This window comes from Phacochoerus africanus, chromosome 15, assembly GCF_016906955.1.
Source record: "Phacochoerus africanus isolate WHEZ1 chromosome 15, ROS_Pafr_v1, whole genome shotgun sequence".
In the NCBI taxonomy this organism is placed as follows: domain Eukaryota; kingdom Metazoa; phylum Chordata; class Mammalia; order Artiodactyla; family Suidae; genus Phacochoerus; species Phacochoerus africanus.
In genome coordinates this window covers 35680768-35705879 of record NC_062558.1, presented here as the reverse complement: position 1 = coordinate 35705879, position 25112 = coordinate 35680768, and the positions used below count along the sequence as shown (strand labels likewise).

Sequence of the window (25112 nt, the reverse complement as noted above, 5' to 3'; positions counted from 1 at the left end):
TGGTGCCCTGCTTTTCTGATGCTCATTTAAGTGTGAAAACTTTAGGTTATTTTTTTATATTTGGTGATGGGGAAGCTGGGGAGGATAGAGGTCAGATGATTTGCCCAAGCTCACAGATATTGTTCCTGGATGAGTGAGAAGGGCAGCCAACGTCTTTGGGCTTCCTCTTTCCTCAACACTCTGCCTAAATTCCATACTGAACATGGTCAGGGATTGTAGTAGGCATGTTAATTTAATTCAGTTTCCTCGATGCCGCCTAATGCTACAAGCAATGCTTCTCCCCCAGCTGCATTAGAAGAAAGTGAAGTCCAGAGAAAAAAAGGGAGAGAGAGAAGGAGGGAGGGAGAGAGAAAGAGAAGGGGAAGAGAAAGAGAGACAGAGACAGAGACTAGTAAGAGAGATCTGAAACCTGAGTTTTACCTTTGGCTTAAATTAGAAATAAATTCTCTTTTTTCAGCAAAAATCATTTTAAGGTGGGTTACTGTTTCTTTCAACCTAAGAATCTTCAGTATGATGTAGAAAAGGAGTGGTGGGGGATATCTTTGCCTTGTTCCTGATCTTAATGGGAAAACTTCTAGTTTCTCACCATTAAGTGTGACATTATCAACTTGAGGAAGTTCCTCACTATTCCTAGCTTACTCAGAGTTTTTTTTTGTCATGAGTGGGTGTCAGATGGGTGTTGTCAAAAGTTTTTCCTGCATCTATCAATGTGATCATTTGATTTCTGTTTTTTAGCCTGTTGATTTAATGAATTGCATAAATGGACTTTTGAGTAGTGAACCAGACTTGCATATCTAAGATAAATCCTACTTGATCATTCTTTTGGGTTCCTGGATCCAGTTCTAATGGTGGAGGGGAGGGTTCTCCCCACCAGCAGGGTGTTCTACAATTCAACCCAATTCTGACATATCTACCTGGAGATAGCATCAGATTCCATAGGGTAAGGATTCAGTCCTACAAGACTGCCCCCCACCTCTCCCTCCATCCTACTTCAGATGCCAATTGCAAGCCTGGGTTGTTAATCTGTACTTCTGACCAACTGGCTTTAAATCAGAGGTTCCCATGACCTCTTCCTCAGGTTTGGTTAATTTGCTAGAGCACCTTATAGGACTCAGAGAAACATATTATGGCTTATTATGAAAGGCTATAACTCAGGAGTAGCCAGATGGAAGAGGTACGTGGAGTGAGGTATGTGGGGAAGGGTGAGGGCTTCGATGCCCTGCCCAGGCATCCCACTCTCCCTGTATCTCCACATTCACTGCTCCAGGAACTCTCCGAATCCCTTTCTTTTGGGTCTTTACGGAGGGTTCATTACATAGGCATGATTGATGAAGTCACTGGCCATTGGTGACTGAATTAAATCTCAAGACCCTCTCCCTAACCCAGAGGTCAGGGGGTAGGACAGAAAGTTCCAACCCTCTAATCATGTGGTTAGTTCTACTGGCAACCAACCTCCATTCTTAGGTGCTTTCCAAATTCACCTCATTATCATAACAAGGATATGTGATCATTCTCAACACTTTGGAAATTCCAAAGGTTTTGGGAACTATGAGCCAGGAATGAAAAAGGAAAGCCAAATATGAGAAATATATTTTGGCCCTCTGAATGACCAAATATATCTTTCTTATAGATCATGATAGCACAATCATGGTATATAATTCTTCTTATTTATTGTTGGATTTGATTTGCTAATATTTTATTGAAAATATTTGCATCTTGGAGTTCTGTCATGGCACAGTGGAAACGGATCTGACTAGGAACCATGAAGTTGTGGGTTCCATTCCTGGCCTCACTCAGTGGGTTAAGGATCTGGCGTTGCTATGAGCTGTGGTATAGGTCGAAGGCTAGGCTCGGATCTGGAGTTGCTGTGGCTGTGGCGTTTGCCAACAGCTACAGCTCCGATTTGACCCCTAGACTGGGAACCTCTGTATACCACAGGTGCAGCCCTAAAAAGACAAAAAAAAAAAAAAAAAAAAGAAAGAAAAGAAAAGAAAGAAAATATTCGTGCCTATGTTTATGAGAGATATTTAGATATTTTCATAGTTTCATAGTTTCTGTAGTTTTTTTTTCTTCCTAATAATGTCTTATTAAGGCATTAGGGTAATGCTGGCCTCATAGAATGAGTTAGGAAATATTCCCTCTTCTTCTATCCTCTGAAATAGACTGTAGAGAATTTGTATACTTTATTCCTTAAATGCTTGATGGAGGTCACCATCAAACCCATCTGGGCCTGGTGCTTTCTATTTTAGAAGGTTATTATCTATTGATTCAAATCCTTTAGTAGATATAAGCCTATTGAGATCATCTATTTCTTTTTGTGTGGGTTTTAGCGGATGGCATCTTTCAAGGAATTGGTCCATCTCATCTAAGTTATCAGATTTGTGGGTATAGAGTTGTTCACAGTTTTTTCTTTGGTTTGTTTGTTTTGCTTTATAGGGCTGCACCTGTGGCATATGGAAGTTCCCAGGCTAGAGACTGAATCAGAGCTGCATCTGCAACCTACAGCACAGCTCAGAGCAACGCTGAATCCTTAACCCACTGGGCGAGACCAGGGATTGAACCCTCATTCCAATGGATACTAGTCAGGTTTATTGCCACTGAGCCACAACAGGAACTCCAAGTTTTTTAAAAAAGATACATCAACCTAAGTTCCTTAAATAATACAGAATCTTTTTTCCCCCGTATTTTGCCATGCCTGCAGCATGGGGAAGTTCCTGGGCCCCAAGAATCAAACCCCTACCATCGCTGTAACCAGAACCACAGCAGTGACAATGCAAGATCCCTAACCCACTGAGCCATCAGGGAACTCTAAGTAATACAGAATCTAACTCAGTCTGGAGAAGGAAGAAGGAAAGAAGCCTTCTTGGAGGAGGTGGCCTCTAAAATGAAATCTGGTAGGAGTCAGGCAGAAGTAGGTGAGAGGAGATGGGACCTTGACTGAGTGAAAAGCTGTAAGAGATTGTGATTAGAGACTGAGGAGGGAGGGTGTTGAGAAACCAAGCTCTGGAGGTGGGCTAGAGTCAGACGTCAGAAGGTCTTACATGTCACTGACCTTGGAGAAATATTGTGAAAATGGACATTAAGATTCACAACACTGACGTGTCACCCAGGAGCCCAGGCGCATTATAGACATTCCCAACTTCATCCTCGTGACAGCTTCTGTGATGTCCATCTGCAAAGTGCTTTAAGGAAATTCTGAGTGGCTAAGGGCACTTTGCTTCTATTAAGTGCCCATACAAATTGCAATTTATTGCCTCAATTGTTTGATTTCCTATTTTTCTTTCCATTTGTGTGTCACCTGTAATTAATGCCAAAGTGTTCGGTGCACCAAAGTGCTTGGGGTGATTTTTCTATAAAATAGAATGGAAAGGAGATGCATATCTCTAGCAGATTACACAGTGGAGCTGACCAATCAACTCTTTCTACCTCCTCTATGAGCACTTGTGCTGAGGAGATTCATGAGACTTTCAGTGACATCTCCTCTCTCTCTCTCTCTCTTTCTTTTGGCTGCCCCTTCAACATATGGAAGTTCCTGGGATAGGGGTCGAATTGGAGCTGCCATGGCAACACGGGATCATGAGCTGCATGTCCGTGCGGTAATGCCAGATCCTTAACCCACTGAGGCCGGGGATATGAACTCTCGTCCTTACAGACCCTATGTTAGGTTCTTAACCCACTGAGCCACAACAGGAACTCCAACATGAATAAATCTTGAAAACATGATGCTAAGTGAAAGAAGCCCATTGCAAAGGGCCATATATGATAAGATTCCATTGCTATGAAACATCCAGAAGAGTGAACTCTAAACAGAGAAGAGAATTGTGGTTGCCTAGGAGAGGATTAGGAGTGATTTTGGGAGTAATGATGTCCTAAAATGTGGTATAGTTATGTGTATCTGTGAATATTCTGAAAGCCATTGAATTGTACACTTTAAATGGGTGAACTATACAGTATGTGAATGCTATCTCAATAAATCTGTTTTTTTTAATAGTTTTTTTATTTCAAGAACAGGTGAGGCATCTTGAGATGTTTTCAGTAGGGGAGTGTGCTGACCTGATTCACTTTTTCAAAACCTCCCTGTCAGCTGTGATTCATTGCCAGGAGCCACAATAGAGGTAGGGAGACCACTCAGGAGAAACTCCAGGTGTGATGAGGGTACCTTGGGCTTTGGGCTGTCAGGTTTAACAAATAAAACCACAGGGCACCTGGTTAAATTGGAATTTCAGAGAAGCAAATAATTTTTTAGTGTATGTCCCCAATATTGCATAGGACGTATTTGTACTAAGAGTTATTCTTTGCTTATCTGAAATTAAAATTTTGCACAGGCATACTTAACACTAAAAAAACAAAAACAAAAAACAAAAAACCCACTGTCTATCTGAAATTCCAACTTAACTGTGCATCTGTACTTTATATGGCAACCTGACTTGAACCAGGATGGTGGTGGGGGAGGAGGAGAGAAGTGGACAGATTCAAGATATATTGCGGGGAGTCCCCTTCGTGGTTCAGCGGTTAACGAACCCGACCAGGATCCGTGAGGATGTGGGTTCCATCCCTAGCCTCACTCAGTGGGTTAAGGACCCGGGGTTGCTGTGAGCTGTGGTGTAGGTCGCAGACGAGGCTCAGATCCTGAGTTGCTGTGGCTGTGGCATAGGCCGGCAACTGCAGCACTGATTAGACCTCTAGCCTGGGAATCTCCATATGCCTTGGGTCTGGCCATTAAAAAAAAAAAAAAGATATATTGTGAAGGTAGAATTGTTAGGGTTTGCTGTTGTAAGAGGAAGCAGAGAGAGAGAACCAGGTTCCTGGCTGTAGTATCAGGGTAGCTGTGTCGTTTGCCAAGATGGGGAAAAAACTTGGTTGGGTTGCAAAGAAACAGTGCAAGGGAGGCTTTGGAATTTAAAAAAATGATGTCGGGGTCCTTGTCTTAACGGAATCAGGGTCAAAGTCATGCTAACAAGAATCTCTTTACTTCCTGTCAAGCCAGACTGGGACGGCTCCAGGAAAAACCTCAGCTTGCCCTGGTGTGTGGCTTCTTAAGTAGGCAGGCGAGGAAATCAGCTCTTGGAGTCTCATAGTCTGAGCTTCAGTGAGGACACCCAGCCCACAGACCAAAACCATCACCTCCTCCTTGACAGAGCATCTCTGATGAACATCAGGCTGGAGCTGGATTTTCAAGACAAATAAAAGGGCACCTTGGAGAGAACCTGTTCCTTTTCTGAGGGGAGGGTAAGATTTTCAGGGCGGGGGGGTATTTGGGAACCAGACTAGGGAGGTGAAAGGTATGGGGGCCTCAATAAAAGCAAGTGGAGACTGAGGGCAGAGAAAGAGATGTAGGGAGAAGCGTCCACATGGGACCACCTCCTTTTGAATCATTATGTCTGTTAAGTAGCAGCCGACACTGAATCCTATCTATACAGCATTTTAAAAAATGGGATTATTGATGGGGGAATTCTCAAGAACAAGCAATCGTTTCTTGCTAGAGGTAGTTTTTTTCCTTTAAGACCACAGTTATTCCCCCACCCAAGGAATTTTATATTTTGCGAATTATGGAGGCATAAAACAGCAACAAAGGGCAATATTGCCTATAGCGCTGAATACATCAGGGTCATGTTGAATAGCCGAAATGGCTGCTTCCATCACTCTGATGTTTTTGTTAATGTTGCTAAAACAGTATACTTTGAAATCACAATTATTTCCTTCTGTTAGTTTCATATTAATCTCCAGGTGTTCTTTATGCATCAGTGATCCCAAATGAGTTGTGATTCTTCAATCCTGCTCATAAACGTTAAGGATGTATCTTAATGTTAACTGGGAGTTTTTGTCCTAATTCATGGATTGCTTGAGAATGAACTACTGCTGGGTTTGGAGGCTACCGAATGCAATTTACACTTTTAATAAAAAATCTTTATTCTTTGAAAATCAGCATTTGTTGTTAGTATTTAAAAATCAAGATACTGGAGGTCCCATTGTGGTGCAGTGGTTAACGAATCCGACTAGGAACCATGAGCTTGCGGGCCTTGTTCAGTGGGTTAAGGATCTGGCATTGCCGTGAGCTGTGGTGTAGGTTGCAATCTCAGCTCAGATCCTGAGTTACTGTGGCTCTGGCATAGGCCAGCGGCTACAGCTCCGATTAGACCCCTAGCCTGGGAACCTCCATATGCTGTGGGAGCAGCCCTAGAAAAGGCAAAAAGACAAAAAAAAAAATCAAGATACTGATTTCTTTAAGGTCTTACAAGATCCAACAGTTGGTAGAGCAGAGTTTTGGTTTTCCTCTCTCAATGGGCATCCACTTTCCATTTGCCAAAGTTCACACCTGGCCCACTTACCTCATTTCAGTTTCCTGGAGTCACCTGAAAGCATTTTAGTCTGTGGTCATTAAAGGCCTTCTGCAAATGGCTAAACAATGCCCCCCCCCCAAAAAAAAAATCCAGATCCTAATTCCTGGAACCTGTGAATATTACCTTAGATGCAAAAGGGTTTTTGCTGATGTGATTAAATTAAGGATTTTGAGATGAGGAGAGGTGCCTGGATTATCCAGGTGGCCCTTATGTAATCACAAGTATCCTTATAAGAGGAAGGCAGAGTGATACCTGAGGACACCAAGTGCTGGCTTTGAAGAGGAAGGAAGAAGCCACAAGCCAATGAGTGTAAGGAGTGTATGTCCTAGAAACTGGAAAAGGCAAGAAAACAGATTCTTCTCCTGAACTTCTGAGGAAGCAGGGCCCTGCCAACACCTTGATTTCGGCCCAGTGTAATGGATTTCGGACTTCTGGCTTCTAGAACTGTAAGAGAATAAATGGGAGTTGTTAATGTATTACAGCAGCCATGGGAAAGTGATAAACCCTCTTACCTTGTACATGAGAAGTTAATGATCTCTGCTCTTGTCCCCCACGGTCACTACTTTTTTGAGACCTACGAGACTCTGCAGGGAAGTTCCTGAGTCTGGTAGCCTGTGTGACTGGTTTGGGAAGGAGGAGTGGGGCAGGAGGTTCTTGGGAAAGGACAGGGGACATTTTCAGCCGTCATTCTGGGGCTCCATCAGACCTGAGCTGGGGTTCTGAGGGGCATGCACAGCATCTCGACAATGGGCAGAGGAGATGGGTAGCATGGGAAACACTGACTTCCCCAGGTCTCCTTCCTATGACAACCTGGGATGGCCTAGTATCCCCCCTTCTGTTTTGGGGAACTCCACTTCCCCACTTGATGGGGTCCTGGAAATCCAGCCCATTGTAACCTTTGCTCCCCAGTCAAAGCCTGGAATGTGACTGGAAGCAGGCCATTCAGGTGATCCTCTTGGATGGTGGTTCTCAAACTGGGTTGTTCATCAGTATCAGCTGGAGGGAATGTTAAACCCCCAGATTTCCGGGGTTGTATCCCCAGAGTTTCCGATTCAGTGGTCTGGGTTGAGGGATTGCATTCCTGATGAGTTCCCAGGTGAGGCTGGTCCAGGGGTGACACTCAGAGAACTCCTGCTCTGGGAATTGGAATCCCAGAAGCTGGAGGACAGGTGGTGAGTGTAACCAAATCGGATGGTTTATGACTTCCTATAATGATGTATCTGAGTCTGATCTGGTTCTAGGCATTCTAAGGGTCTAGTTATTCCTCCTTTACAGTCTGAGTTCAATTACTTTGCTTAAGGTAGTCACACTTGATAATGCTGTTTGCAACCTTTAACCGATTGAACTTGCAACGAACACCTGATACGGAAGAAGATGGGGCTCGTGGAATACTGGACTAACAGCACAGGTTAGACGTCATCTCTATCATAGCCTCATGCATAGAATGCCTGCTGTATGTCTTACGGATGCTAGGAGTTTTACAGGCATTTCATCAGCCCTGCAATCACTCTGAAAGGAAGGTATCTTTATTTCTCATTTGAGGAAATGGAGGCCCAGGAATTTGCTTCTGGAAAGATAGAAAGTCAACGTACTCTTACTAGTGAATGGTAGGAAAGACTGAAAACAAGTATTTCCCTCCTCATGGCGTATATCTCCCTCTCTTTTTTCATTTTCCTTGAGTGATTAATGGCCCCATTAGCCTGTCCACACTGCCCCTTAAAATTCCTTTAAAGGGGCAAGAGGGAACTGATTTTTTTGACCATTAAAAAAAAAACCTTTTCCCAGTTTGCTTTTTAACTATTAATGTTCCAAAAATCATAGAGATATCAGAAGAGACTTGTTTGACTTTTGACCTACCAGCAGATAAATAAAAACAAGTTTGACCTTTGGTATTTATATGCAAAGCATCCAGAATGAAGTGGGATGTTGGCTGAATATTTGGGGGGAAATAGCGCCTTTTTTTTTTTTTTTTTTTTTTAATGAGGGCCACACCTGCAGCATATGGAAGTTCCCAGGCTAGGGGTCAAATTGGAGCTGCAGGAGTTCCTGTCGTGGCGCAGTGGTTAACGAATCCGACTAGGAACCATGAGGTTGCGGGTTCGGTCCCTGCCCTTGCTCAGTGGGTTAACGATCCGGCGTTGCCGTGAGCTGTGGTGTAGGTTGCAGACGCGGCTCGGATCCCGCGTGGCTGTGGCTCTGGCGTAGGCCAGTGGCTACGGCTCCGATTCGACCCCTAGCCTGGGAACCTCCATATGCCGCGGGAGCGGCCCAAGAAATAGCAAAGAGACAAAAAAAAAAAAAAAAAATTGGAGCTGCAGCTGCTGGCCTACACCACAGCCACATCAATGCCAGATCCAAGCTGCATCTGTGACCTATGCCACAGCTCAAGGCAATGCTGGATCCTTAACGCACTGAGCAAGGCCGGGGATCCAACTCACATCCTCATGGATACTAGTCGGGTTCTTAACCTGCTGAGTCACAATGGGAACTTCCTCATCTTATCTTGAGAAGTGCTAAGTATTTTTTGTAATAATGTCCTACACTACATTCTTCTGATTTACCATTTACTTTGGTGGCCCCTGATATGGAGGTTTTTTGTTTTTTGTGTTTTTTTTGCCGCACCCACGGCACATGGAGTTTCCCAGGCTAGGGGTCTAATCGGTGCTGTAGCCACCGGCCTATGCCACAGCCACCCCAGATCCAAGCCATGTCTGCAATCTACACCAGCTCATGGCAACACCAGATCCTCAACCCACTGAGCAAGGCCAGGGATCGAACCCAAAACCTCATGGTTCCTAGTCGGATTCATTAAACACTAAGCCACAACAGGAACTCATTGATTTAAAATTTACTTTAATCATGGCTGTAGCAACTGATTTTGTTCATGGGTAACCTGACAGTCTCTCTTGTTAGCTACACAGAGTATTGCTTGCTTTTTGCCCCAGGGTATCTTCACTGCTTTGGTGTGGGCCATCCATGGGAATCTCTTTCCTTATACTCAACCTGAAAGTGGGAGATGATGAAAAACTCGTTAACCTTTTCTTTAATGGCGGATGAGCCACTGGGCAAATGGTCCTTTCCAGCTCTTATTTCTTGGAAAGACAAGCTTCAAGCCTCCTTAGAAGGTACCAGTGGGACTGAGTGTTAAGTTGCTCACAGCAGGACCAACTCAAGAATATTCTTTGGGGGGGTTCCCATCATGGCTTGGTGGTAATGAACCCAAATAGTATCCAGGAGGACGTGGGTTCAATCCCTGGCCTTGCTCAGTGGGTTAAGGATCCGGTGTTGCGGTGAGCTGTGGTGTGGGTTGCAGGTGCAGCTCAGATTGGACCCCTAGCCTGGGAACTTCATAATGCTGTGGGCGTGGCCCTAAAAAGCCAAAAAAAAAGAATGCTCTTTGGGAGTTCTCCTGTGGTGCAGTGGTTTGGGCCATGGCTATGGCACAGTTTAATCCCTGGCCTGGGAACTTCCACATGCTTTGGGAGCAGCCAAAAAAAAGTGCTCTTTGGATTAGCTCGCCCTCCTTCGCTGTTTGACTGTTCTCTGATCCCCAGTACTATTCTCTGGAATCACTTCTACAAATAACTAGCTGCCTGCAAGCCCAGGTCTCGGGCTCTGCTTGCTGGGAAACTTGGGCCAGGACGTTAATTGTAGAATACACAGATTAAGAAAAAGAACACCCATGATACTGCCCTTTCTAGAGATCTCTGCTGGTAAGATTTGGGTGTATATTGTTTTTAATGTATATACTTTTTTTTTGTTTTTTTGTTTTTGTTTTTTAGGGCTGCACCTGTGGCGTATGGAAGTTCACAGGCTAGGCGTGGAAATAGAGCTACAGCTGCCAGCCACAGCCACATAGAATCAGAGCTGCATCTATGATCTACACCACAGCTCACAGCAATGCTGGATCCCCTACTACCCACTGAGTGAGGCCAGGGATGGAACCCGAATCCTCATGGATACTAGTCGGATTCCTTTCCACTGTACCACAACAGGAACTCCAATGCATTTACTTATAAAAAGAGATGTTTAAAGATATTATCTGTGCGGGTCATGCTATATATGTGGTTATGTATCTTGACTTTGCTATATTTTGAATCTTTTCATGATTAACTTTTCTTCAGTGCAGTTTTAATTGCTGTACAGTTCATCAATTCTTTATTTAAAGAGCAGTTACTACATCCCACACAGTTTTGAGCACTGAAGACGTAGCAATGAACAAATATATCAGGTCTCAGCTCTCACGAAGCTGACAATCCAGTTAGGATCTTTCTTACATTTTAATGGGGCATAACTTAGTTAAGCAATGCTGGCTTGTCAGCTACTGAGATTGCTTCTGATTTTCAGTACTATAAACAATGCTTCAGAGAACATCCTTGAGTGTATTCTTGGAACTCCAATTTTCTTCTCTTGGATAAATTCCTAGAAGTGGAATTGCTGGAAGAAAGAGGATGTGAGTAAATGAGGGTGCTGGGATTCCTGGCTAAATCTGTCTGACTCTGGAGCCCAGGCCGTTAACAATGCTGGTCATATCATTGAACTTAAACACACACACACACTCAAACACTCATGCATACATGCATGCACACAAGACCACAGTGAGGTGAAGGCCAAATGGTTTCCAGCTGATTTAGATGTGTGGGCTCTATGACTTTAGTGAGGCACAGAGTAAGAGGATAAGAAATTAGAATCCTAGGTCTGCAAATTACCAGCTGTGTGACTTGTGGTTGAGTTTTTTCATCTGTAAAATGGGGACAGTTGTTCTTATCCTAAGGGTTATTAAGTAACTGTTCACTGAACGCCTACTAATCACTGGCCTCCAAGAGAAGAACTGATGGTTCAGTAGGGAAGGGAGATGTTAGTAAGCCATCACACAAATAAAACTACAAGTTGTGTTCTGGGCTTTATAAGTATGGGATAAGAAGAATGAATATCAGGTAGACCTGATTTGCAGGGGCGGAGTTTGGGAGATGAGCTTAAATAAGAAAGGTGTGTAAAAAGTTAAACAAGTCCAGGTGAGGAGAAGTTCCCTGAGGGAAAAGCAGGTACAAAGCCCTTAGAAGCTGGTATGCGATTATATGCAACTTTCTTTGCAATCTCACAGCCCTCACACTTGTAGTTCCTTCCGGAAAGATCTCTTCTGGGATCTGATCTTCCCATGGCTGATCTCTCTGCTCTTTTGGCTTTTAGTTCACATGAACTCTCTGACTATCCTTCTGAAGTCAATGTTCCCTTCCCCACCCCTCACCTTGTTTTTATTACCTTACGCTGTTAGAGCGTCGAAATACCTATGATGGATTCAAACGTTCATTTGTGGAACGTCTCCTCCTTCCCACCCCTTCACTTGAACGTAAACCTCAAGAAGGGAAGGATTATTTCTGTTGCTGAAGATTTAAATGCTGTATTCTCAGCACCTGGCATATAGTAGTTGCTCAATGCATCTTTGAATGAAAAAAAAAAACAAACAAAAAACAGGGCTTGGCGCACAGTCTGCTCTTGGCAAAAGCCACATTCCCAAAAGGGGAGAAGCTGAGCGCGGGGTCAGAGCTAAGACTCCCACCTGGGGTGCCACAAGCCTCGCGAGCCCGCGACGGCTCGGGCGGCGCGCCGGGGTGGGGCCGACCACCCGGAACCCGTGCGCGGCGGCGGCGGTTTCCGGCGGCGGCGGTCACTTCCAGCGGAGGGACTGTCCCGTGGCACCCGGCGGGGCCGGGGGGGACGCGGCGAGCAGGGAACGGCGGCGATGGACTACTACAACCTGGACGAGTTCCGCCGGCGCTGGCAGGAGGAGCTGGCGCAGGCCCAGACTCTGAGGAAGCGGCGTTGGCCGGAGGCTGCCGAGAGGCGGCCGCGGCGACCAGAGGTGGGCCCTGGGCGCAGCGAGCAGCAGGCTTTGGGGTACCTGCCCCTGGTTCAGGGCCTTCTAGCGGGCGCGGGGCGGCCCAGGCCGAGAGGCAGGCGGCGGCCAGCGGTTCCTGCTTCCCTCCGGCCCTCGGCCCTCGAGGCTCCTGGGGGCGGGGAGCAGCTGGTGGACCAGCTCATCCAGGACCTAGTGAGAGACCGTCGCCTCCCTCCCGGGCTGGCCCCCGTCCCTGGTAGAAACCTCAAGTGTTGGAAAGTGACTCTGTGCAATCAATGTGAGGAGTGGGGAAATGAATAGAAGTACACACACCGGTGTTGTGAGTGCACAGTTATCTCTGGAAGCTGTGGTTCCCAACTGGGGGTGATTTTTGTCCCCCAGTTAGCAGTGTCTGCAGACATTTTTGGATGCAACAATTGGGGCGAGGGGTGGTTGCTGCTAGCATCTAGTAGGTAGAGGCCAGGGATCCTCATGACCATTCTACAGTGCACAGGACAGCACCCACAAAAAACTGGCCCAAATAAGTATGAGATGGAGAAATCCTGCTCTAAAGGGGTTCCTAAACTTCTAAAAAGTTTGCTTTTGGTGAAGGAGAGCCCACAAAGGAAGGAATTTTAACTTTTCTCTATATATTGTTTGTACAATTAATGTTTTTCTCACTTCATGTATTACTTCAATTAAAGCAGGAAAAAATCTTTTATTAAGAACCTCCATGCTGGAGTTACCCTCGTGGCGCAGTGGTTGACGAATCCGACTAGGAACCATGAGGTTGTGGGTTCAATCCCTGGCCTTACTCAGTTACTCAGTGGGTTAAGGATCCGGCGTTGGCGTGAGCTGTGGTGTAGGTTGCAGACGCGGCTAGGATCCCGCGTTGTTGTAGCTGTGGCATAGGCCGGTGGCTGTGGCTCCGATTAGACCCCTAGCCTGGGAATCTTCATATGCCATGGGAGCGGCCCTAGAAAAGGCAAAAAAAGACAAAAAAAAAACAAACCCGAAAAACAAACCTCCGTGCTAATGATAGTGCCCGTTTTGTGGGATATGAATTGCTCCCAGAATCTGGAGGAAGCCGGCCGGGGACCCTTTCCCCCTCAGAAGAAAAGACCCCTTTCACAAAATTGGCACAATCAAAAATCCCCTGAAACACATTCATGGTCAAGTGTTGGGACAAGGCAGCAGATTTTAATGACTTGATATAAATTGGGCTCTAAGGCAGCTTCTATGGCTTCCCAATTGAGAATAGTTCTATCATTGCCAAGTTGTTTTGAAAAGTAATGGCATATTCAACAAAATATGTAGTTATACTCAAATAACATTAGTAACTGTAAGATTCACAAAGTTTCTGGCCCTGTGCTCTGCCTGTCACTAAGGTTAGAGATAATTTGTATGTATGTGTGCCTTAAACATTTCTTATTTAAAGTAACAATTCTTATATATGTAAACTCATCTTGGCATCATGCCAGTTTCTGTAAGAAGTGGGTCATCACTGAAGATTTCTGAAGGATGTAAAAATTAAAATTTTCAATGCCTTGAGAAAGTGGCTTAGCACCTGATAAGTTGTTCATACCAATCTGGATCTATGCAAAAGTTATTCCCACAAAAGTAGATTTGTAAGCTGAGGCAAAACCAGCTCAAGGGGGGAGAGACAAACAGGAATGTGGATTATTAGGACAAAGGCACATTTGGGGCCTCACAAATTCTTCCCACTGAATGTGGCATTTTCCTGAGGAATCAAAACAATCCCAGGAGGTAAGTATTGTTAGTTTCCCTTTATAAATGTAGAAATGCAGGTTTGCAGTAATTTGCCCAGGGCTACCCAGCTGGCAAGATCTTGGAATTGAATTTGGATCCAGGTCTCTTGGACTTTTTTTCTTTTTTAAAGTATAATTGCTTTACAGTGTTGTGCCAATTTCTGCTGTACAGCAAGTTGACTCAGTTATAAACATGTATGCATTCTTTTTTATCATCTTTTCCATTATGGTTTATCCCAGGAGATTGGATATAGTTCCCTGTGTTCTATAGTAGGACCTTGTTTATCCTTTCTGAATGTAATGGTTTTATTCACTAACACTGGACTCCCAGTTCTTCCCTCTCCCTCCCCTTTCCCTCTTGACAACCACAAGTGTGTTCTCTATGTTTATGGGTCTGTTTCTGTTTTGTAGGTAGGTTCATTTGTGCCATATTTTAGATTCCTCATATAAGTTGTATCATATGGTATTTGTCTTTTTTTGACTTCCCTTAGTATGATAATCTCTAGTTGCATCCATGTTGCTGAAAATGGCATTATTTTGTTCTTTTTTATGGCTGAGCAGTATTCCGTTGTGTGTATGTACCACATCTTAATCCATTCATCTGTCGATGGACTTTTAGATTGTTTCCATGTCTTGCCTGCAGTAAACATAGGGATGCATGTATCTTTTTGAGTTACAGTTTTGTCTGGATATATCACCCAGGAGTGGGATTGCTGGGTAATATGGTAGGTCTATAGTTTTCTGAGGAACCTCCACATTGTTTTCTAATTTATCGTTGTATCCAATTTACATTTCCACCAACAGTGTAGGAAGGTTCCCTCCCAGAATGGAGTTGACCCGTTTGTCTCTGATTGATCTGATGGTTTTGAGTCAAGTCCAGCATCTTGAGCCAGCTGCCTACTTCTGATGTTGTCTTCTTCTCGTGCTGATATAGTTTTCCTCCCTGTGAACAGCAGTCCTCTCTATAGAGCAGTCCAGTACAGAAACCTAGTTCAGCATTATGGTCTGAAAATCAGAAGCTTTTATTTTTCAAAATGTCCTTTCTGTAGACCTCCTTGAAGAGAAAACATTTCTGCAAAGGCATCAGAGTAAAGCCATGAACTGCCTATGACAAAAGACTTGAGAGGGTACATTTAAAATCCGATTATAGGAGTTCCTGTCGTGGCGCAGTGGTTAACGAATCCGACTAGGAACGATGAGGTTGCGGGTTCGGTCCCTGCCCTTGCTCAGTGGGTTAACGATCCGGCGTTGCCATGAGCTGTGGTGTAGGTTGCAGACGCGGCTCGGATCCCGAGTTGCTGTGGCTCTGGCATAGGCCGGTGGCTACAGCTCCGATTGGACCCCTAGCCTGGGAACCTCCATATGCCGCGGTAGCGGCCCAAGAAATAGCAAAAAGACAAAAAAAAAATAATAAAATAAAATAAAATCCGACTATAATGCAGTTGACAAGGAAACTTGGTTACTGTAGAGACATCTACTGTATAATCTGAGGAGGCTTATCACTCATTTGATGATGCTCTGCATGTATTTTCCTAGTTAACTATTCCCCCTCTCCTACCTCTGGGATGCCTCAGAGGCCCTCTGAACCATCCCAAAGTTAGTTGAAGTAAAAAAAAACTAATTAGAATTTGATAGGAAGTTCATTAAAAAAAACATTTGGACAGATAGAATTATAGGTCGTACTTTCCCCAAAGTTACAAGAGATCTCAAAAACAAATACAGATTATTTAAAGGCGAAGGACTTCACATAATCTGTTGTCAGAGTAGCATTCTAAGAAGACTTAGTTCTCTTGGCAGAGAGAAAAGCCAAATTCAAGTTTTGCACCAGCTTACTTTTAAAATTAATTTACTCAATTAGGTTTGTTCTAAACTTAGTCACTCCTGACCATCCACAAAATTCTTCTCTCAGTGTCCACTTCCCACAAACTTTCTTCCACTTTCTGCGTCCATATTATTCTGTCCCTTATTTTTCCTTCCAAAACGATAAGCTACAAGACAAACTTTCTTTTCCTTTAATAAACTGTAATTCCTTTCATCATTCCTTCTTATTGAAAACACACATCCTACTTTTCTAAAGCAACCACAGACTGTGTTTTATAATTTCTAAAAACATGTTTTTCTTATAGAGAAACATCTCAGGGTAGCACTGAATATGATTAATAGTCCTAAACACCTTCAATTTCTCTGTTTAGTAACTGATATCTATTTAACCTAGGTACAGTTACATTTTACTCTTAATGTTGATAACTCTAAAGACATGTCTATATTAATTGGATCAACAAACTTTAACACAAGATATTAATTTAATACTGAATATTTCCCAGTTCACATGAACCTAAAGTTAATTCTGGTCAGTTCCCTTCCATATTTTGAGGATTTCTATATGCACTTAATTTCCTTTAAGTCAATTAAGTAGGTCCCATTTACATTTAATTTTTGATAATATCATCCAAAGTTAATACATATATGGTGCACATACAAACTCATAGAGATCTCATAGCTTCATTTTCTAAGCTTAGTCATGAGTCAGATATTAAAAATAAAACTTGCTACTTTATAAGTTTTGAAAAGACTTCTTTACCCATTTTTTTCCCCTCAGTCTCAGGAATTAGAGTTGGTCTAGATAAGATAGGTGTTCCTGAGAGCCCAGGTCTCAAGTCACAGGGCGAGAAAAGTTCTCCTAGAAGGACTTATTCCCTCAAGGTCAGAATTCTGAAGAGATGTTTTCCTCAAGCTTGCTTTTTAAAATTGTATATGCAAAAAGAGTTAACAGAAATATCTTGGGTCTTCAAAGGTTTCAAAAGGAGGAAAAGAGGCCAGCTTAAGTTTGAAAAGAGAAAAGGGAGAGGGAAGGGGAAAAGGTCAACAAAATCTCATGTCCTTTACCTGGTCGGGGCACTCTGACCAGTCCTCCATGTCAGGAGGAGATGGAGACTAAAGGGTCCCAGTTACAGCTGCTAGGTCTGGCCCGTCGGCGGGTGAGTTGGTCCTCAAGTACCCCGAGTGGTTAATAGCTATGGCTAAGGCTTGGCCAAAGAAATGTGAGCTGTCTCTAAAACCCTGAGAAAGGACTGTCCAGGTTAATGGAGAGGCCAAAGAGTGTCGGGGTCAGTCCATGTGAAAGTAGATAAGTCCTGGCATGCAGGGTCTAGAGGGATTGTAAAAAAGGCATGTTTTAAGTCCAGAACTAAGAAATGAAAAGTATTAGGAGGTATATGATACAGGAGAGTATAGGGATTTGGGACCACTGGGTTAATGCCTAATTGTTAAGGCGAAGATCCTGAACTAATTGGAAGGATCTATCTGGGGTGTGGGTTTGTTTTTTGTTTTTTGTTTTTTTTTTTACAGGAAGGATACCAGTGTTGAATGGAGAGTATGTTTGAGGACATAGGCCTTGAGGAGGTGCTGAATTATAGGCGTTAGTCCCCTCTGAGCTTCTGGGCTAATAGGATATTGAGTTTGATTAGGAAATTTAGTAGGATCCTTTCGTCTTACGAGAATGGGAGAATGATGTCTAGCAGCGGAGGGCCTACGGGTGTCCCGAACAATGGGATTTATATCCCAGGGAGGTGGGCCCCGGATCTGGCTGGCACAGGAGTGAGAACTTTGTGTTTGGTTGTGTAGAAAATTGAATGTATACCTGGAATTTATTTAGTCTTTGTAGGGCCGCACCTGTGGCATATGGAGGTTCCCAGGCTAGGGGTTGAATCAGAGCTACAGCTGCTGGCGTACACCACAGTCACAGCAACATAGGATCTGAGCCCTGTCTGTAACCTACACCATAGCTCACAGGCAACGCAGGATCATCCTTAACTCATTGAGCAAGGCCAGGGATTGAACCTATGTCTTCATGGATGCTAATCAGGTTGTTTCCACTGAGCCACGATGGGAACTCTTAGAACTTAGTTAAAATATCCCTCCCTATTATAGGGGTTGGACATGTGGGAATAACTAGAAACGAGTGGCAAAAAATGGTATTAAAAGTGTGCAAACTAAAGGTCCAGTCTTTTGGGGTGTAGTGGGCAACCCATTTAACCCTACTATACAAGTTGGGGAGGTGTAGGTAATACCCCGAAAACTAGGTAATACTGAGTATGATGCCTCCGTGTACAGTAAGAATGAAACAGTCTTGCCTGCTACTGCCATAGATACCCGAGGCTCCAGAGTGGTGATGGGAAGGTGGGGGCCTGGTGGCCTCGGGCCCCATTAATCTCCCATGGCCAGGCCCAACATTTGTGCATGTTGATGGTCTCCAAGGTGGGTTTTGTTGGGGAGACGGTGGGCTGCCCTGGCTTCCCACAGTTTCACTGCCAAGTGTCTGGTTGTGGGGATGGTGGACTGCTCTGACTTGCCAAAATCCACCTTCCAATGTCTGGTTTGACTGCATTTGGGACAAGGGCTTGGTGGGGGCTTGGGGTTAGGGCATTTATTTGCCCAGAGCCACATTTGAAACAGGCCCCCAGAAGGGAGGTGGTTCTATAAGTTTGTATGCCTAGGGGATGGGGGTGGGGGTTCCTCGTTTTTTGAGGATTTCCCTCTATGGCAGAAGCAAGAAGTTGGTATTTGGTCATGGACTCTTTTAGTTGTGGGGCCTTTTGTTCTTCCTTTTTATTGTTAAAAAGACCTTAAAGGCAGCTTTAATGAGGTCCCTTTGTGAGGTCAAAGGACTGTCTTCTAGTTTTTGTAATTTTTTTCATATCTGGTGCTGATTGGGAAATGAAATGTATATGGGGATAAGTTTTTCTGTCTTCACTGTCTAGATTTAGGGTAGTATACTTAAGAATAGCCTCTGTAAGCCTGAATATAAAAAGGCCTGGGTTTTCTTGGGGTTCTTGTATTATTTCACTAATTTTATCATAATTAGCTATTTTTGAAGGGGATTTCTTCATTTCTTCTATTAGGCAAGAAGAGATAAGGTGGCCTCTCTTGCACCTGTCTGGGGAGTCTACCTGATAGTTCCAACTAGGGCCCACAGCTAGAGTTCCAACAGGATTGTTAGTGGGGTCTTGAGTATGTAAGCTGTCTGCATGGGCTTGGGCTGCCAGCCACATTCGTTCCCTTTCTTCAGGGGAGAGAGGAGAGCCAAGGGTAATCTAAATATCTTGCCAAGTTAAGTCATAGGAGTGAACAAGATATTGGAACTCTTTTGTGTAGGTAGTTGGGTCTGAGGTGAACGAATCTAAGCTTTTTTTTTTTTTTTAATTTGTGATAAGTCTCCCAAAGAAGAAGGTTCAACTCTTGAAACCTCTCTTAAAGGAAGGATTGGGGCCTCGGGATATCGATGATCGAGATCTCGTTGGGGAAGGGAATAAAAGGGGTTGTTATTAGGGGAAGAGGCTGCATTTTGGGTGTGGGAATTAGGATTTTGGGGGCAGGGAGGAAGAGAAGGAAGAACAGTGGTGGGAGGGGGAGAAGAAGGTGTAGGGGCTGTAGGAGCTGGAAGCACAGAAAAGCAGGAAGGGGAGAAAGAGGCATGGAGATTGCAGGAACCAGGGGCACAGGAGCAGCGGGAGGGGGAGGAGGAGGATGATTATGGTTTTGAGGGATTGGGGGGTGCTGAAGCATGACAGGATCAAAGTCAGAGTTGGAAGAAAGATAAGGGGGTGGCAGTTTAGTTTCTGCCTGTGGGGAAGGGCGTTTAACTGAAGAACCTGGTATGAGTTAAAATCAGAGCAAAGAGAGGGTCCAGATCTTAAATAGATAAAAGCTTGACTGTAGGGAACCTCTGACCACTTCCCATTGCATTGGAGAAAATTCTCAATATCACGTTGAATTTGGAAATCAAATGTGGCATTCTCAGGCCATTGGCTCCCGTTATCTAATTTATATTGGGGCCAGGCCCCAGTACAGAAGAAAATGAGACACTTGGGCTTAATATCTGGGTGGAGCCCCAGAGTTGAAAGGTTGCAGAGAAGTCACCCTAAAGGTGTATCTCATGGAGATTGAGAGGAGGGGGTGCCAATAGCGTTAATTTGGGAGTGGAAGTTTGAAATAAGGAATCTAAAAGCCTGCCTAAATGCTCTGAGAGGTGTCCCCCTGAGAGGGCCTCAGATCTGAATGAGATAGACCACCTAGACATTCAGAGGGGCGTCCCCCTGTGAAGACTAGGATCTGGACGAGGCTCACCCCTAATCAGGAAACGTCTTTCCTGAGAAGGGGGAGCACCTGGTCCCTGGGACCAGATGGAAACCTGGCTGACTGGATGTCCATAAGGAAATGAAAAATGGGCAATAAATGAGATTGGGTTTGGGAGTAGAGTAGGGGAGGGAACTCCAGTATTTACTCACCTTACACCTTGTACTTTTGAAATGTGGGCCAGTGTGGGGTGCAATGTGGCAGGAATCTTCAGGCACTTGAGATCTCAGAGCTTGACAGTCACAAGGAGAAGGAGACTTTCACTCTTCTGAGTGGTAGTTACTGGGAGAGCGAGCTAGAGAAACCTTCAGATCTCACCAGGGAGTTCCCCTGGCCAGAGTCTTCAGCTGTTCCAGTAGTCTCACTCTGTTCACTGCAAGTCTCTTAGGGTTAAGAGAAAGAGTTTAGCAACAGAGGAAGCTTCCACCCTTTCAGGCTAAAACTGCTTGCCCCTAGAGGGACTTTGAGAACACTGCAGAGAGTAGCCCTGGCTGGTGTCTTGAGCCATCCCTCCAAGCCTTTGGAGCATTCATGGAAACCTGGAAATTGGGAAGGGAGGGCTGGGTAACCCTCCCTGGTATCAGCACCAAAATGTTAGAGCGCCAGGGAAAGAAAGTTGACCGGAGCAGTGCAATCTTAAGTAAGATTTATTGACCAGCTGAGTGGCCGGGAGCACTAAGCAAGAGGAACTCAGAGCCCCTCTGCTGTTGGGAGAGAATCAGGTTTTATAGGCAGGGGGTTGTGTGCTGAGTGCTATAGGTCTGGGATGGTGGTTGAGATCATGGTATAAAATTTAACTTTCTCTTTGGAGCTGTCTTTGTCCTTGGGAAGTCAGCTGCTTCATGGGCTTGGTTGTTCTGCCTGTGGAGGTCTGATAAAGTGGAGACTGCAGGTCTGGGTCTGGGTGGGTCAGTGAGTCATGTGGACTTACTTTTTTTAGGCTTTCATTTTAGTTTCCACCTAAGATTTTTTTTGTTTGTTTGTTTCTATTTCTATTGCCCTGGGAAACTGACCTAATAAAACATTTGTACAATTTATTCCAGAGAATGTTTTGCCTATGTTCTCCTCTAGGAGTTTTATGGTGTTGTGTCTTATGTTTAAGTCTTTAAGCCATTTTGAGTTTATTTTTGTGTGTGGCATGAGGTGTGTTCTAATTTCATTGATATATGTGCTGCTGTCCACAGGTCTGTTTGACTTCAAATTTCACCAGGTAGGAGTTCCCTAAATTTGACTTGCTATAAGAATCACCTTAGGTCTTGTTGAAACCTAAGTCCGGCCCTTCCCAAACCTACTCCATCAATTTCCTGAGGAGGGGCCCAGGTGATTGGGATGATCAGGCAAGTTTGAGACATTGTTTTCAGTTGTACAGCTCCTTTTGGTTGGAGGTCTGGATTCTTGAGGCTTTCTAGACTTGACACTCCTGAGGCATAGGCATTGATATCAAAAATAGTGGAGCCCTGGATAAAGCATCTTCAAAATGGAAGAGGCCTACCTACTGGAGGATCCAAGCAACTTCAGAATCTGTTTCATATGTGGTTAGAAAAAGCCTGGTCTGAAATATATGCCTGTGATCCCCCTGCTTCCTTCAGAATCACCACGTTAGGTTCTACCAGGCTCTACACTACTGTGAGTGACATCTGACCTTTGGTGCACAACTAGTGGTTTTTTTGTTTGCTTTCTTGTACTTAACAATCTTTATTAACACTGCTGTAAATTACAAGAAATTACATTTTGGCATGCCTGCTTTCTGTCTCCTTGGTACTATCTTAAGGTTTAGAGACATTATCTTCGGGTCTCACAATGACCCTCTCCAGTGGGCAGGATTTGGCAGAGGAGGATTAAGAAAGTAATTGATTTAAGGGACCCAGTACCTTCAGTCTGAGAAATGATGACAGCTTTTATAGAAAAGGCTTGGATTTGTCTCTTTTTTTTTTTGTCTTTTTGCCTTTTCTAAGGCTGTTCCCTTGGCATGTGGAGGTTCCCAGGCTAGGGGTCTGATCGGAGCTGTAGCCGCTGGCCTACACCAGAGCCACAGCAATGTGGGATCTGAGCCGCGTCTGCAACCTACACCACAGCTCATAGCCATGCTGGATCCTTAACCCACTAAGCAAGGCCAGGAATCAAGCCCACAACCTCATTCTTCCTAGTTGGATTCGTTAACCACTGAACCATGACGGGAACTCCTGGATTTGTCTTGAGTGGTTCTAAGTCCCAGAGCCCACCTGTTCCACTGCAGGCAGGAAATGCAGATGCTTCATGTTACTCATTTGATCTTTTTTTCTTTCTTTTTCTTTTTTTTTTCTTTTTTTGTCTTTTTGCTATTTCTTTGGGCCGCTCCCGCGGCATATGGAGGTTCCCAGGCTAGGGGTCGAATCAGAGCTGGCCTACGCCAGAGCCACAGCAACGCGGGATCTGAGCCGCGTCTGCAACCTACACCACAGCTCAAGGCAAAACGCCGGATCGTTAACCCACTGAGCAAGGGCAGAGACCGAACCCGCAACCTCATGGTTCCTAGTCGGATTCATTAACCACTGCCCAACGACGGGAACTCCTGATCTTTTTTTCTTAGTCCATCAGGTTATGTGTCTTCTCCAGATTCCAGCCATACTTTTGTAATGATTTATTTTATAATGGCCACTGTTCTTTTTGTTACATTAAATAGTAAACATAATGGTGTAGAAATTGTCTTCATGATATCCCTAAAGAAAAATACTTAACCATTTTTCTTGAAGCCCAGCCCTCCTCTTGGTCTTGTTCCTCAGGTTTTTAAAATTTTTTTAATTTTTGCTTTTTAGGGCCATACCCATGGCATATGGAAGTTCCCAGGCTAGGGGTCAAATTGGAGCTGTAGTGCTGGCCCACACCACAGCCACAGCAATGCAGGATTTGAGCCCCATCTGCAACCTACACCACAGGCCATGGCAATGCTGGGTCCTTAACTCACTGAGCAAGGCCAGGGACTGAACCCACATCCTTATGGATACTAGTCGGATTCATTTCCACTGTGCCACAATGGGAACTCCTCCCAGTTTTTAAAAATTAAATCCTTCTCTGTTGAAGTGTACAAACCATAAAGGTACATCTTGATGCATTTCCAAGAATGTACACATTCATGTAAACAGTGTCGAGGATACAGACCAGCATTACCAGCTTTTCAGAACCCTTACATATACCCTTCTACTCAAAGGTAACCACTCACTTGACTTCTTAGGCCTTATTTTAATTTTGTCTGATTTTTGAACAAAGTAGAATCACACAGCATATACTTTTTTTGTGTCTGGGTTCTTGTGCTTGGCATTATGTATGAGATTTTCCCCAATGAATATGCCGCATCTTGTTTACTAGCTCTTGTGTTGATGGGCATTATTGATAACTAGTTTCTTAATAGCCAGTTTGAGGCTATTAGGACTAATGCTTCTGTGAACATTTTGTACATATTTTGGAATGAGTGTATACATTTTTCTTGGATATTTGCTTATGAGTAGGATTGCTGGGTTACAAGGTATGCATATATGCAGATTTAGTAGATAGTAACAGTTTTTCAAAGTGGTTGTATTGGTTTTTCCACTTTCGTAGTAACTGGAGTATGTGGAATATAATAGTTTACGTTGTTCTTTGCCATAAATATACCACCACCCAATTGAGATGACATATGGCAACTGAACTTGACCCTGGAAGAGGTTATAGTAACAAATTGGGAAATGTATGCTATGGCTGGGCTAAAAGTTGGAGCCTCCATACTGACCAGCTGGTTGTTGCCAGTTGGTATTGCAACTGGTATTGCAGTTTTAATGTATTTTTTTTCCAAAATGTGATTATGTATTTCTGTGTGGATTCTATCAGTTTTTGCTGCCTCCCCTCACCCCACCCCCCAAAAAACCCCAACACTTTGGCTTAAGACAACCAAGGTTTATTTAGTTCACCATCTTGCAGGGTGCAGTTTGGGCTGGGCTTGGGTGGGCTCACTTACATGTTTGACATTATCTTCTATCATCAAGGCAGTTCTGCTTCTGGCTCTATGTATGTATGTGTTTCTGCATTACACATAACATCATCATCCAGCAGGTTAGCCCTGGGTGGGCCTTACCAAAGTTATGGGAGCAGCAGGAGGGCCAGTCCCAACACCCAAGTGCTTTTGAAGTCTCTGCCTAGGTTGTTACTGTCTCATTGGCTAAAGCAATTTACATGGCCATACCCAGAGTGAGAGGTACCCAAATGCTTAATACAGAGAGGCATGTACAAATTAAGGGACTAGTTAATCTAACAATCTACCACAAAAGTTCTTTCCACTTTCAGGTTTTTTTTTTTTTTTTGTCTTTTAGGGCCTCACTTGCGACATATGGAGGTTCCCAGGCTAGGGGTCTAATCAGAGCTGTAGCTGCCGGCCTACATCACAGCCACAGCAACTCGGGATCTGAGCCACATCTGGGACCTACACCACAGCTCACGACAACGCCGGATCCTTAACCCACTGAGTGAAGCCAAGGATCAAGCCTGCCTCCTCATGGATGCTAGTCAGGTTTGTTAGCTGCTGAGCCACGACGGGAACTCGGCCACTTTTAGTTGTTAACTAATAGAAAACAATACCTCTCCATGGGCTAGATCTGCCTTAGGTCATGAGTTTATGATCTTTGCCTAATGCTTCCCAAGAATTCTTCTTTGATCTATGGGTGACTCCTGAAAAGGAAGATTTAGTTGTATTTGGGACTCCCCAGAAACTGACAGGTTCATCCAGTTGACATAAAAGGGAAATAAAATACTGGCACCACCTCATAATGTCTACTCTCCACTTTTTTCCAACCTTTGGTGTACTGTTATATTGGCGTATCCTGTTGTATTTTTGGTGAAGTCTTTCACTTCAGTCTTCAGTATCATCACTAGAGCAAAGAACAACTAGTAAGTTAGCAGTCAGGAGTTCAATTACTGCTTGATGGGTGTGTGAACAGCACCACCTTGTAGTGTCATATGGACAGGTGCAGGCCGGGCCTTTGATGGACAAGCCCAGCTGAAATGAGGACTTAGAAGTGA

The 25112-nt window shown here is 44.2% G+C and overlaps 1 protein-coding gene across 2 annotated transcripts in view; it reads left to right on the top strand.

Annotated features, from left to right (window-relative positions):
• FBXW8 (F-box and WD repeat domain containing 8) overlaps nucleotides 1–25112 on the top strand; it is a 156540-nt gene that overhangs the window by 18131 nt on the left and 113297 nt on the right. The window contains exon 1 of one of the 2 annotated variants that reach the window (XM_047762392.1): nucleotides 11995–12204. The exons of the other annotated variant lie outside the window; for it this stretch is intronic. Coding sequence (XP_047618348.1) covers nucleotides 12085–12204 — 120 coding nt within the window. The 5' untranslated portion in view covers nucleotides 11995–12084. Of the gene's footprint in view, nucleotides 1–11994; nucleotides 12205–25112 lie in introns of those variants that run through there. 2 annotated transcript variants of the gene reach the window in all.